Here is a 14,178-nt window from a genome sequence, read left to right as displayed (position 1 = left end):
CGAACATGCTTTGCCGCGCAGCACTAGTGCACATGCATTGCATTCTACGGTAGTACAGTGTTGGGCCGTCCCATACCTGAATTTTCTTTGACATTTAAGATTGCATTTTCTACAAAAGTAGTGTATAATGCTTGTGAATAAAAAGCGCATAAAATGTTCTATGGAAATAATATGGTGTCCTACAACTTTTTTTAGGTGAGTGTCCTACCACTAATGTTAGATGTTTGTATATGGGAGTTAATATGGTATTGTTTTGAAGTTTTTTGCTCCGTGACACAAAAATAAAATTGTCGATCATAGCTCATAAAAGTATATATTGCTGTAACCAGAGGCACGATAAAATTTACATGCTTCTTTCTTTTGAAAAAGAAAAAACTAGGTGTGCAAACAATCGCCCACACATTGCTGTAGGGCTGCTTTTTAATCACAAATTCACAAAGAGATTCCAAGAAAAGAAATATCAATATCAACACTGGATGCCCGGGCAGTCCGGCTGGGATCAGTAGCGGCTGCACTCGGCGGGGATCCCCTGCGGGAACCTGTACCCATCGTCGCAGTAGTTATAGCGCATGTAACTGCGCTCCGCCCACTTGACGGTGCCCCACTCGGCGGCGTCGAGCTGCTTCTTCATCCACCTGTCGCTGCCGGCATGGCACGCGCCACCGCTGACGCAGGCGTTGGCGTAGAAGTTGCGGTAGGAGACGACAAAAGGCGCGTTGGACCAGTTGATCGGGATCTTGCCCTTCTCGGTGGCCCAGTAGCTGCCGTCCCAGAGCGTGGCGTGCAGCCTCATGGGCTTGGAGCTAGGGTAGGGGAGGCCGGCGAAGCGCTTGAAGGACCGGATGAAGAGGTTGTCCACCTTGAAGAGGATGTTCTCCGGGTTCCAAATGATGGTGTAGGTGTGGTAGTCGGCGGCGGGGTCGAACCAGAGGTCGAACTGGTGCTCCTTCTTGCCGTCGCCGTTGGCCCACACGTTGGTGTTGAGCACCACCGGGTGGCCGCTCGAGTTGCCCATGAACTCCATGTCGATCTCGTCGCGCCACTCGTCGTCACCAGAAGAAAGCTGAAATTAACAACAACGCTGAGTCAGCTAAAGATATATAAAGATTAATAACGTTGGTCCTTATCGAAATTAATTAAGCTGGTCGACTTACGTAGAAGCAGGAGACGGTGCCGGCGGAGTTTCCGGGGATGAGCTTCATCTGGATGCTGAACTCACCGTAGAGGTACTGCTCCTTGGAGTTGAAGCCGGCGGCGCCGGATTGCTGGTTGAGATTGAGCATCACCACCTCCTGTCCAGAAGCGTCGTATCCCGTGCGGACGGTGCCGTCAGTGTTGAACCTCTTGTCCAGCCAGGACTTGGCCGAGGCGGACTGCGAGAGCGCCAGGGCGACGGCGAACACAGCCAGAAAGCGCCGTGCCATGGTGGCTGGCTGGCTGCTCTAGACTGAAGAGCTTCCTGGAATCAAATGAGCTTACAAAGTGGAATGCCTTGTGGTGTGTGTGTGTGTGCGCGCGCGCGCGTGTGGTGTGTGTGCGCTGCTGTGCCCTGCTTGTTGATGCATGGGGCGCAATTTTTTGCATGCATGCATTATCGATCTGGTGGGCGCGAAGGTCGTTACAATTATTCGGGCCGCACATGGGCAGAATCAGCCATAATCTCTCGGGTGTTCATACGTCTAAAGCAACACTTAGATTACAGTGGAACCCAGAAATTGGGTGGTGGAACCGACCACTGATTAAGCCTATCAGCAAAGCAAAGATTAAGTGATGGAATCCAGTCGAGCGACACGTACGTAGGCACCGCCACTGATGATTGATGATGCATCGCTAATCTCGGCCATTGATTCATTTCCTGAGTTGTGTGTTCGTCGGTTAATCATATAAGGGCATCTTCGACAGCCGCGTCAAAAGACGCGCGCACGGTAAACTTTCAATTTAGCGCGTGAGGGATGTTTTGGCGCGCTCCAGCGGCGGCGGAAAACTAGCGCGCAAGGCAAATGATTGCGCGCGCGGAAAAAGGCGGCAGCTCACGCTAGATTTGACGCACCGCTTTGGGCGCGCCTATAAATTGCGGCGCTCGTCACGCGGCCTTCACAATGCCACACGTGCTCTTCCCGCTCCGCCGCTTGCTCGCCGCTTCCTCGCCCCCGCCACCACCGCGCCACCATGCCGCCGTGCCGCAGGGGATCGTCTAGCTACCGCGGCGTCCGCGAGCGCCCAGGCGGCCGGCACGTACTACGCCGAGATTCAGTCCGGCAACGTCCGGCGAGGCCTCGGCACGTTCGGGACCGCGCACGAGGCCGCAGGCGCGTACGACGCGGCGGCGTGGCGCCTAGAGAGGCCGCCGGCGCAGATGAACTTCCGCGACGTCTTCACGCGCGAGCAGGCGTAGTCCGTCGCCCCTCCGCCTCGTCTTATCACGGACCAGGACCGCGCGGAGCACCGTTGGCGGTTGCGCCGCCTTCTCATCGCCGAGGAGGACGAGCGAGCCATGACGGAGTGGCGCCGGCGCCATCCGGAGGACGTCGCCAACGAGCGCGCCTACTGGGCGGAAATGACGGAAAGGCGTCGCGCGGGGCGGTTGGACAGCCGTCGACGGAAGGCACTGAGTGCGATATCGTTGAAGCAGGTGGGGAGTCGATCTTTGGGGATAATGATTCTCGTTGGGAGGACATGTGGCTCGATAGCTCAGACAACACCAGTCCGGATGAGGACGAGGACGACTTGGAATAGGTTGTAGTTGCACCATAGTTTTATCTAGTTGCACCGTAGTTTTATCTATCTATACTATGAACTATGTAAAATATCTATGCATCGTTTTATCTACGATGAATTTATGTATCGTTTTTATTTTAAAAAATATGTATGTAACCTAGTCCAGAGTGTTTGTGCGATAGCACGCGCGCTACATTTTAACGCGTCTGCTAAAGCTACACGCGTGCGCTAAATTTTAGCACGGCTGCTAGAGCCAACACCGCTCGCCGCACTTTTCCAGACGATGAACACGCTGCAAAGTATTTTTTAGCGCGCCACGTGTTAAGCGGCTGTTGGAGATGCTCTAAGCATCTATTTGGTACCAATGTGGCATGCAAGCTTTAGTCATTTCTAACCCGCGATGCATCATTGAGCGACCCATCATAGTTTCTTTTCTTGTTGAATGCATCATAGCTTAATTTTCCGATTAGTTGCTAATCAAGATTAGGTCCTTCAATTTCGTTATGCATGTTTAAAAAATAATGATAGATGCTTATTTGCGAAATGATCAGATTTATTATAAAAATTCACCGAAAGTACAAAGGATCTCAAACATTATAAAAATTACATCGAGATTCTGAGGCCACCGAACGATCACTGCTCCCGACAAAACGAGCCCCCGACGAGCCATTGTCGACACTCCCCTATCGGTGCTGGCTTGACCTTGTCGATGACAGCCGAGAAGTCGTCGTGCACGTGTCTCTAAGGACTAGTGCCCTGAAACCGTAGTTGTCACCGATGAAACCCTTGCATGGATCTGAATCACATGACACTTAATCTCGCCACATGAAGAGAAACCCAAACCTCGCCGCCTAAGGAGACGACTGGACTTTATGCTGGAGCTCCGTCGACTACGTCCAGGCGGGTGGATTTGAGGAGAATCAAAGCCCAAAAAAAACTCGAAGAAAGAAGAGTCGTCATCCGCCCGAGCGCCGCGCCTGCGAGGACTAAAAAACACTAACATAACTACTAACGGGAGCGGAGGCATCAGGATTCTCCTCCCCGCCATAGACCGGCGAATCCACAGACCAGCTAATGAAGTTTGGATGGAAGAGTTTGTCTTAGCCACCTAGGGTTAAGGATGGAAAAACAGAATATTTTTATCAAACCTCTCGTCAGATGCTAAGCATATATACTCTTGGTGCAATAAATTGAATTGTTTGTTGGGGTAGTTTTAGTTTTAATAATTCTATACTAATGCCCTATAAGACTTGCAGGTGTGCATTCCCTTTGTCGGCATTCCCGGTGCGCTTCAGGTGCCTGTTTTAGTTGTTTTTACAAACAGGAGCACACACCCGTCTCGTTGCACAAACTGCCAAAAAGCCACGCCATGCAAGAATCAAACTCACAATCTCTTTCTACTCCTTCCGTTCCAAAATAGATAACCCAACTTTGTACTAACTTTAATACAAAGTTGGGTTGCCTATTTTGGAACGAAGAGGGTATAAACCAAGTTAACCGGTTAGACACCTTCGCACTTGTGACTTCTCTTTTCTTTTTCTTCCTTTTATTGTTTTTCAGTTCGCGGAATGTCCCTGGTTTTTTGGACCTGTTTTAGTTTGATTTTTTCTTTTTTCTTTTTCTTTAATTATTTTCTTTTCTCGAAATGCCTGAACATTTTCAAATTTAATGATTTTTTTCAATACGAAGGTACGGTTTCATTTATCACTAACTCTTATTGGTAGGGAAGGTGTTTTTTAGGGTTTTTAGAACAACAAGTAACATCATATAATTCACATAAATTTCAAGCATAGCATTGCAAATGATGAATTTGATCCAATAAAAGTTTCTTTTTTTCAGATATGCGGTGTCGCACATAACAAGCATGTTCATCTAAAGATTTGCCCTCAACTAAGCTAGTTGGGGTTTCAGCACGAGCACACAGGGATCGAAGATGATCCAAGTAAAAAGCTTCAGTAGTGTGATAGATTTTGAGTGGTTCTTCAACCATTGGTTCAGTAGGTACAACTAATTTTTTTGGTATTTTGCGTTTTCTACCCATAACTAAAGATAGAAAACAACTAAGAACAACAAATAAAAATTACTTAGAAGAAGGTCTTGATAACCCATAAGTATAGGGGATCAATTGTAGCCTCTTTCGATAAGTAAGAGTGTCGAACCCAGCACGGAGCTAAAGGTAGAACAAATATTCCCTCAAGTTCCATCGACCACCGATACAACTCTACGCACGCTTGACGTTCGCTTTACCTAGAACAAGTATAAAACTAGAAGTACTTTGTAGGTGTTTTTGGATATGTTTGCAAGATAATAAAGAGCATGTAAATAAAATGTAGAGGCTGTTTAGATAAAGACACAATTAAATTAGTTTTAGTAGAGAGTTTTTTGTCACGAGAAAGTTATTTGTCCCTAGGCAATCGATAACTAGACCGGTAATCATTATTATAATTTTATTTGAGGGAGAGGCATAAGCTAACATACTTTCTCTACTTGGATCATATGAACTTATGATTGAAACTCTAGCAAGCGTCCGCAACTACTAAAGCTCATTAAGGTAAAATCCAACCATAGCATTAAAGTATCAAGTCCTCTTTACTCCCATATGCAAACAACCTACTTACTCGGGTATGTGCTTCTGTCACTCACGCCACCCACCATAAGCAAATCATGAACGCATTGCAACACCCTACAGCGGGGATCCCTCACGTTTGCGCGACACGGAGAGCACCATAGGACAACACCAATAATAAAACATGCAACTCAAACCAGTCATGATCATCAATTAACCCATAGGACAAAACGGATCTACTCAAACATCATAAGATAGCCATACATCATTGGGAAATAATATACAGCGTTGAGCACCATGTTTAAGTAGAGATTACAGAGGGTAAAAGAGGGGTTACACTGCTGCATAGAGGGGGGAATAGTTGGTGATGACGGCGGTGAAGTTGTTGGTGAAGATTGCGGTGACGATGATGGCCCCGGCGGCACTCCGGTGCCACCGGAAGAGAGGGGGAGAGAGCCACCCTTCTTCTTCTTCTTCTTCTTCTTCTTATTCTTCCTTGACCTTCCCCCTAGATGGGAGAAGGGTTTCCCCTCTGGTCCATGGCCTCCATGGCGGCGGAGGGGCGAGAGCCCCTCCGAGATTGGATCTGTCTATCTGTCTCTCTCTGTTTCTGCGTTTTCAGATATGACCTTTCACCGTTTCTTATATATCTGGAAATCCGTAACTCCGATTGGGCTGAATTTTGGACACGATCTCTATCCGGATATTAGCTTTCTTGCGGCGAAAGAAGGACACTAACCGCCTTACGGGGTGGCCACAAGGGTCAAGGGCGCGCCCCCTATTTCGTGGGACCCTCGAGCATCGTCTCGTGTTGATTTCACTTCCCAAAATTCACATATATTCCAAAAAAATCACCGTCAGTTTTTATCCCGTTTGGACTCTGTTTGATATGGATTTTCTGCGAAACAAAAAACAGGCAACAAACAGGAACTGACACTGGGCACTGGAGCAATATGTTAGTCCCAAAATAATATAAAAAAGTTGCCAAAAGTATATGAAAGTTGTATAATATTGGCACGGAACAATCAAAAATTATAGATACGACGAAGACGTATCAATGCATTGTTATTAATTTATATTAAGTATGACTGTGACTGGATCTCTTTTTACCATGATTTACAATGTCTAGTCAGTCCTTGATCTTTAGAGGTGCTCTGCATTTATGTTTTGCGGTCTCAGTAAGGGCTAGCGAGATACCATCTTGTTATATCATATCATGATTGTTTTTGAGAAAGCGTTGTCATCCGAGATTTATTATTATTGCTCGCTAGTTGATTATGCCATTGATGTGAGTAAATGTGAGACCTACATGTCATTGTGAATATGGTTAGTTCATGATCTTTGCTGAAAACTTGAATGTTGGCTTTACATATTTGCAACAACAAGATCAAATAGAGTTTGTAAAAGTTTTTTTATCACTTTTAGTTTGTCAACTGAATTGCTTGAGGATAAGCAATGGGTTAAGCTTGGGGGAGTTGATACGTCTCTGTTGTATCTACTTTTCCAAACTCGTCTGCCCTTGTTTTGGACTCTAATTTGTATGATTTGAACGGAACTAACCCGGACTGACGCTGTTTTCAGCAGAATTGCCATGGTGTTATTTTTGTGTAAAAATAGAAATTCTTGGAATGACCTGAAAATTCATGGAGATAATTTTTGGAATTAATAAAAAATATTGGCGAAGGAAGCAACTGAAGGGGGCCCACACCCTGGCCACAAGGGTGGGGGACGCGCCCTCCGTCCTTGTGGGCCCCCCTAGACCTCCACCAACCTCAACTCCAACTCCATATATTCACGTTCGAGGAGAAAAAATCAGAGAGAAGGATTCATCGTGTTTTACGATACGGAGCCGCCTCCAAGCCTTGTTCTTCCTCGGGAGGGCAGATCTGGAGTCCGTTTTGGGCTCCGGAGAGGGAAATCGTCGTCATCGTCATCATCAAGCATCCTCCATCACCAATTTCATGATGCTCACTGCCGTGCATGAGTAATTCCATCATAGGCTTGCTGGACCGTGATGGGTTGGATGAGATTTACCATGTAATAGAGTTAGTTCTGTTAGGGTTTGATCCCTAGTATCCATTATGTTCTAAGATTGATGTTGCCATGACTTTGCTATGCCTAATGCTTGTCACTAGGGCCCGAGTGCCATGATTTCAGATCTGAACCTATTATATTTTCATGAATATATTTGTGTTCTTGGTCCGACATTGCAAGTTATAGTCACCTACTACGTGTTATGATCCGACAACCCCGGAGTGACAATAGTCGGGACACTTCCCAGTGATGACCGTAGTTTGAGGAGTGCATGTATTCACTAAGTGCTAATGCTTTGGTCCGGTTCTCTATTAAAAGGAGGCCTTAATATCCCTTAGTTTCCAATAGGACCCCGCTTCCACGGGAGGGTAGGACAAAAGATGTCATACAAGTTATTTTCCATAAGCACGTATGACTATATTCGGAATACATGCCTACATTATGTTGATGAATTGGAGCTAGTTCTGTGTCACTCTATGTTATAACTATTGCATGATGAATGCCATCCGACATAATTATCCATTATTGATCCATTGCCTACGAACTTTTCAAATATTGATCTTTGCTAACTTACTTTTCCGTTGCAACTGTTATGATTGCTATAAAACTGCTACTGTTACTTTTGCTACCGTTACTTCCGTACTACTGTACTACTAAATACTTTGCTGCAGATATTAAGTCTTTCAGGTGTCGTTGAATTGACAACTCGACTGCTAATACTTGAGAATATTCTTTGGCTCCCCTTGTATCGAATCAATAAATTTGGGTTATCAGCATAGAATATTTATGCTCTCGAGATATTCTCATAACTATGCTCAATTCTGTCAATTGCTCAACAGTAATTTGTTCACCCATCATAGAATACTTATGCTCTCGAGAGAAGCCACTAGTGAAACCTATGGCCCCAGGGTCTATCTTCATCATATTAATCTTCCAATACTTATTTATTTCCTTTGCTTTTATATTACTTTGCATCTTTATCATAAAAATACCAAAAATATTATCTTATCATATCTATCAGATCTCACTCTCGTAAGTGGCCGTGTAGGGATTGACAACCCATATTCGCGTTGGTTGCGAGGATTTATTTGTTTTGTGCAGGTATGAGGGACTCGCGCGTAGCCTCCTACTGGATTGATACCTTGATTCTCAAAAACTGAGGGAAATACTTATGCTACTTTGCTCCATCATCCATTCCTCTTCGGGGAAAACCAACGCAGTGCTCAAGAGGTAGCAAGAAGAATTTCTGGCGCCGTTGCCGGGGAGGTCTACGCAAAAGTCAATATACCAAGTACCCATCACATACCCTTATCTCCCGCATTATATCATTTGTCATTTGCCTCTCGTTTTCCTCTCCCCACTTCACCCTTGCCGTTTTATTCGCCCTCTCTCTCTATCCTCCCTCTCTTTCTCTATTCGTCTCTTTTTGCCTGCTTGCTTTTTGTTTGCTTGTGTGTTAGTTTGCTTGCTTGTCACTATGGCTCTACCTAAATTTGGTGACCTTCACCTTAAAAGGTTAGAAGAGATCGAAAGCAATGTCAGGAGTTTCATGGTTTTGCAATTTGAACATAATAGTTTCTTCAGAAACGAGCTTAAAGAACAGAAAAGTTTTATGATTTTTATGAATAAAGAGCTTGACGATATGTCTAAAGAATTCGATGGTTTAAGATCCCAAATTGCTCATCTTGAGAAATTAACTACTGAAATTTCGGATAGGCAGGCTACCTTAGTTAATAAGATGGCCGCTAAACCGGATTGCTATGAAAATAAAGATGAAGATCTAAAAGTTATTGATGTGTCCCCTATTAAATCTTTGTTTTGCAATATGAATCTTTATAATGATGGGACTGAATATGATCCACCTTTACCTAGAAGGCGTTCTAAGAATTCGGAGTATTCAGATCTTGATGCTAAAATTGATAAAAGTAAGATCGAAGAAATTAAAAACCTAGAAGTTGCTAAACCCACTATTTTGGAATTCAAGGAATTTAATTATGAAAACTGCTCTTTGATTGATTGTATTTCCTTGTTGCAATTCGTGCTAAATTCTCCTCATGCTTATAGTCAAAATAAAGCGTTTACTAAACATATTGTTGATGCCTTGATGCAATCTTATGAAGAAAAACTTGAATTGGAAGTTTCTATCCCTAGAAAACTTTATGATGAGTGGGAACCAACTATTAAAATTAAAATTAAAGATCATGAATGCTATGCTTTATGTGATTTGGGTGCTAGCGTTTTCATGATTCCTAAGACTTTGTGTGATTTGTTAGGTTTCCGTGATTTTGATGATTGCTCTCTAAACTTGCACCTTGCGGATTACACTATTAAGTAACCTATGGGAAGAATTAATGATGTTCTTATTGTTGCAAATAGGAATTATGTGCCCGTAGATTATTGTTCTTGACATAGATTGCAATCCTTCATGTCCTATTATTCTTGGTAGATCTTTCCTTAGAACGATTGATGCTATTATTGATATGAAGGAAGGAAATATTAGATTCCAATTTCTACTAAGGCAAGGAATGGAACACTTGACTAGAAAGAAAATCAAATTACCTTATGAATCTATTATGAGAGCCACTTACGGATTGCCTACCAAAGATGGCAATACCTAGATCTATCCTTGCTTGTTATGCCTAGCTAGGGGCGTTAAACGATAGCGCTTGTTGGGAGGCAACCCAACGTTGCTTTTTGCTCCTGTTTAGTAATAAATAATTTATCTAGCCTCTGTTTTGGTTGTGTTTTTGTGTGTTTAATTAGTGTTTGTGCTAAGTAGAACCGTTGAGAAGACTTGGGGAAAGTCTTGTTGAACTTGCTGTAAAAAACAGAAACTTTAGCGCTTACGAGAACTGCTGTCATTTTTATTTGGAAAGTGCTATTTAGTTAATTATTTTTGCAGATGTTTAATAGATAAATTCCTCACGTCCAGCAATTTATTTTAGAATTTTTGGTATCCATATCTTGCGCTAGCTACAGATTACTACAGACTGTTCTGTTTTTGACAGATTCTGTTTTTCGTGTGTTGTTTGCTTATTTTGATGAATCTATTGAAGGAAATATGCCCTAGAGGCAATAATAAAGTTATTATTTATTTCCTTATATCATGATAAAAATTTATTATTCATGCTAGAATTGTATTAACCGGAAACATAATACATGTGTGAATACATAGACAGACAGTGTCACTATTATGCCTCTACTTGACTAGCTCGTTAATCAAAGATGGTTATGTTTCCTAACCATGGACAAAGAGTTGTCATTTGATTAAACGGGATCACATCATTAGTTGAATGATCTGATTGACATGACCCATTCCATTAGCTTAGCACCCGATCGTTTAGTATGTTGCTATTGCTTTCTTCATGACTTATACATGTTCCTATGACTATGAGATTATGTAACTTCCGTGTGCCGGAGGAACACTTTGTGTGCTACCAAACGTCACAACGTAACTGGGTGATTATAAAGGTGCTCTACATGTGTCTCCAAAGATACATGTTGGGTTGACGTATTTCGAGAATAGGATTTGTCACTCCGATCGTCGGAGAGGTATCTCTGGGCCCTCTCGGTAGTGCACATCACTTAAGCCTTGCAAGCAATGCAACTAATGAGTTAGTTGAGAGATGATGTATTACAGAACGAGTAAAGAGACTTGTCGGTAACGAGATTGAACTAGGTATTGGATACCGACGATCGAATCTCGGGCAAGTAACATACCGATGACAAAGGGAACAACGTATGTTGTTATGCGGTCTGACCGATAAAGATCTTCGTAGAATATGTAGGAGCCAATATGGGCATCCAGGTCCCGCTATTGGTTATTGACCGGTGATATGTCTCGGTCATGTCTACATTGTTCTCGAACCCGTAGGGTCCGCACGCTTAAGGTTTCGATGACAGTTATATTATGAGTTTATATGTTTTGATGTATCGAAGGTTGTTCGGAGTCCCAGATGTGATCACGGACATGACGAGGAGTCTCGAAATGGTCGAGACATAAATATTGATATATTGGACGGCTATATTCGGACACCGGAAGTGTTCCGGATGATTTCGGAGAAAACCGGAGAGCCGGAGGGTTACCGGAACCCCCGGGGAGAAGTAATGGGCCATATGGGCCTTAGTGGTGAGAGAGAGGGGCAGCCAAAGGTGGGCCGCGCGCCTCCTCCCCCCTGGTCCGAATTGGACTAGGAGAGGGGGGGCGGCGCCCCCCTTTCCTTCTCCCTCTCCACTTCTTTCCCCCTCCTAGTAGGAGTCCTACTCCTACTAGGAGGAGGACTCCTCCTTGGCGCGTCATAGGGGCCGGCCGGCCTCCTCCTCTCTTGAACCTTTATATACGGAGGCAGGGACACCCCGGAGACACACAAGTTGATCCACGTGATCATATTCTTAGCCGTGTGCGGCACCCCCTGCCACCATAGTCCTCGATAATATTGTAGCGGTGCTTAGGCGAAGCCCTGCGACAGTAGTACATCAAGATCGTCACCACGCCGTCGTGCTGACAGAACTCTTCCCCGACACTTTGCTGGATCGGAGTCCGGGGATCGTCATCGAGCTGAACGTGTGCTAAAACTCGGAGGTGCCGTAGTTTCGGTGCTTGATCGGTCGGGCCGTGAAGACGTACGACTACATCAACCGCGTTGTCATAACACTTCCGCTGTTGATCTACAAGGGTACTTAGATCACACTCTCCCCTCTCGTTGCTATACATCATCATGATCTTGCGTGTGCGTAGGAATTTTTTTGAAATTACTACGTTCCCCAACAGTGGCATCCGAGCCTAGGTTTTATGTGTTGATGTTATATGCACGAGTAGAACACAAGTGAGTTGTGGGCGATATAAGTCATACTGCTTACCAGCATGTCATACTTTGGTTCGGCGGTATTGTTGGACGAAGCGGCCCGGACCAACATTATGCGTACGCTTACGCGAGGCCGGTTCTCCCGACGTGCTTTGCACATAGGTGGCTTGCGGGTGACAGTTTCTCCAACTTTAGTTGAACCGAGTGTGGCTACGCCTGGTCCTTGCGAAGGTTAAAACAGCACCAACTTGACAAACTATCGTTGTGGTTTTGATGTGTAGGTAAGATTGGTTCTTGATTAAGCCCGTAGCAGCCACGTAAAACTTGCAACAACAAAGTAGAGGACGTCTAACTTGTTTTTGCAGGGCATGTTGTGATGTGATATGGTCAAGACATGATGCTGAATTTTATTGTATGAGATGATCATGTTTTGTAACCAAGTTATCGGCAACTGGCAGGAGCCATATGGTTGTCGCGTTATTGTATGCAATGCAATCGCGCTGTAATGCTTTACTTTATCACTAAGCGGTAGCGATAGTCGTGGAAGCATAAGATTGGCGAGACGACAACGATACTACGATGGAGATCAAGGTGTCGCGGCGGTGACGATGGTGATCATGACGGTGCTTCGGAGATGGAGATCACAGGCACAAGATGATGATGGCCATATCATATCACTTATATTGATTGCATGTGATGTTTATCTTTTATGCATCTTATCTTGCTTTGATTGACGGTAGCATTATAAGATGATCCCTCACTAAATTATCAAGAAGTGTTCTCCCTGAGTATGCACCGTTGCGAAAGTTCTTCGTGCTGAGACACCACGTGATGATCGGGTGTGATAGGCTCTACGTTCAAATACAATGGGTGCAAAACAGTTGCACACGCGGAATACTCAGGTTATACTTGACGAGCCAAGCATATACAGATATGGCCTCGGAACACGGAGACCGAAAGGTCGTGCGTGAATCATATAGTAGATATGATCAACATAGTGATGTTCACCAATGAAACTACTCCATATCACGTGATGATCGGACATGGTTTAGTTGATTTGGATCACGTGATCACTTAGAGGATTAGAGGGATGTCTATCTAAGTGGGAGTTCTTTAAGTAATTTGATTAATTGAACTTAAATTTATCATGAACTTAGTACCTGATAGTATCTTGCTTATGTATGTTTGATTGTAGATAGATGACCCGTGCTGTTGTTCCGTTGAATTTTAATGCGTTCCTTGAGAAAGCAAAGTTGAAAGATGATGGTAGCAATTACACAGACTGGGTCCGTAACTTGAGGATTATCCTCATTGCTGCACAGAAGAATTACGTCCTGGAAGCACCGCTGGGTGCCAGGCCTGCTGCTGGAGCAACACCAGATGTTATGAACGTCTGGCAGAGCAAAGCTGATGACTACTCGATAGTTCAGTGTGCCATGCTTTACGGCTTAGAATCGGGACTTCAACGACGTTTTGAACGTCATGGAGCATATGAGATGTTCTAGGAGTTGAAGTTAATATTTCAAGCAAATGCCCGGATTGAGAGATATGAAGTCTCCAATAAGTTCAATAGCTGCAAGATGGAGGAGAACAGTTCTGTCAGTGAGCATATACTCAAAATGTCTGGGTATAATAATCACTTGATTTAGATGGGAGTTAATCTTCCAGATGATTGCGTCATTGACAGAATTCTCCAATCACTGCCACCAAGCTACAAGAGCTTCGTGATGAACTATAATATGCAAGGGATGAATAAGACTATTCCCGAGCTCTTCGCAATGCTGAAAGCTGCGGAGGTAGAAATCAAAAAGGAGCATCAAGTGTTGATGGTCAACAAGACCACTAGTTTCAAGAAAAAGGGCAAAGGAAAGAAGAAGGGGAACTTCAAGAAAAACGGCAAGCAAGTTGCTGCTCAAGAGAAGAAACCCAAGTCTGGACCTAAGCCTGAAACTGAGTGTTTCTACTGCAAGCAGACTGGTCACTGGAAGCGGAACTGCCCCAAGTATTTGGCGGATAAGAAGGATGGCAAGGTGAACAAAGGTATATGTGATATAC

The 14,178-nt window shown here is 44.2% G+C and overlaps 1 protein-coding gene across 1 annotated transcript; it reads right to left on the bottom strand.

Annotated features, from left to right (window-relative positions):
* Positions 1-297: 297 nt before the first annotated feature.
* Positions 298-1,518, bottom strand: LOC125537801 (xyloglucan endotransglycosylase/hydrolase protein 8-like). Its single transcript, XM_048701111.1, has 2 exons — positions 1,155-1,518; positions 298-1,063 (listed from the first exon to the last, which is right to left on the bottom strand). The coding sequence occupies exons 1-2, from the start codon at positions 1,422-1,424 to the stop codon at positions 500-502; spliced, it is 834 nt and encodes a 277-aa protein (XP_048557068.1). The 5' UTR covers positions 1,425-1,518; the 3' UTR covers positions 298-499.
* Positions 1,519-14,178: the final 12,660 nt, after the last annotated feature.

The sequence above is a fragment of the Triticum urartu genome, chromosome 2, assembly GCF_003073215.2.
Source record: "Triticum urartu cultivar G1812 chromosome 2, Tu2.1, whole genome shotgun sequence".
Lineage (NCBI taxonomy): Eukaryota > Viridiplantae > Streptophyta > Magnoliopsida > Poales > Poaceae > Triticum > Triticum urartu.
This window is presented reverse-complemented; position numbering and strand designations above follow the sequence as displayed.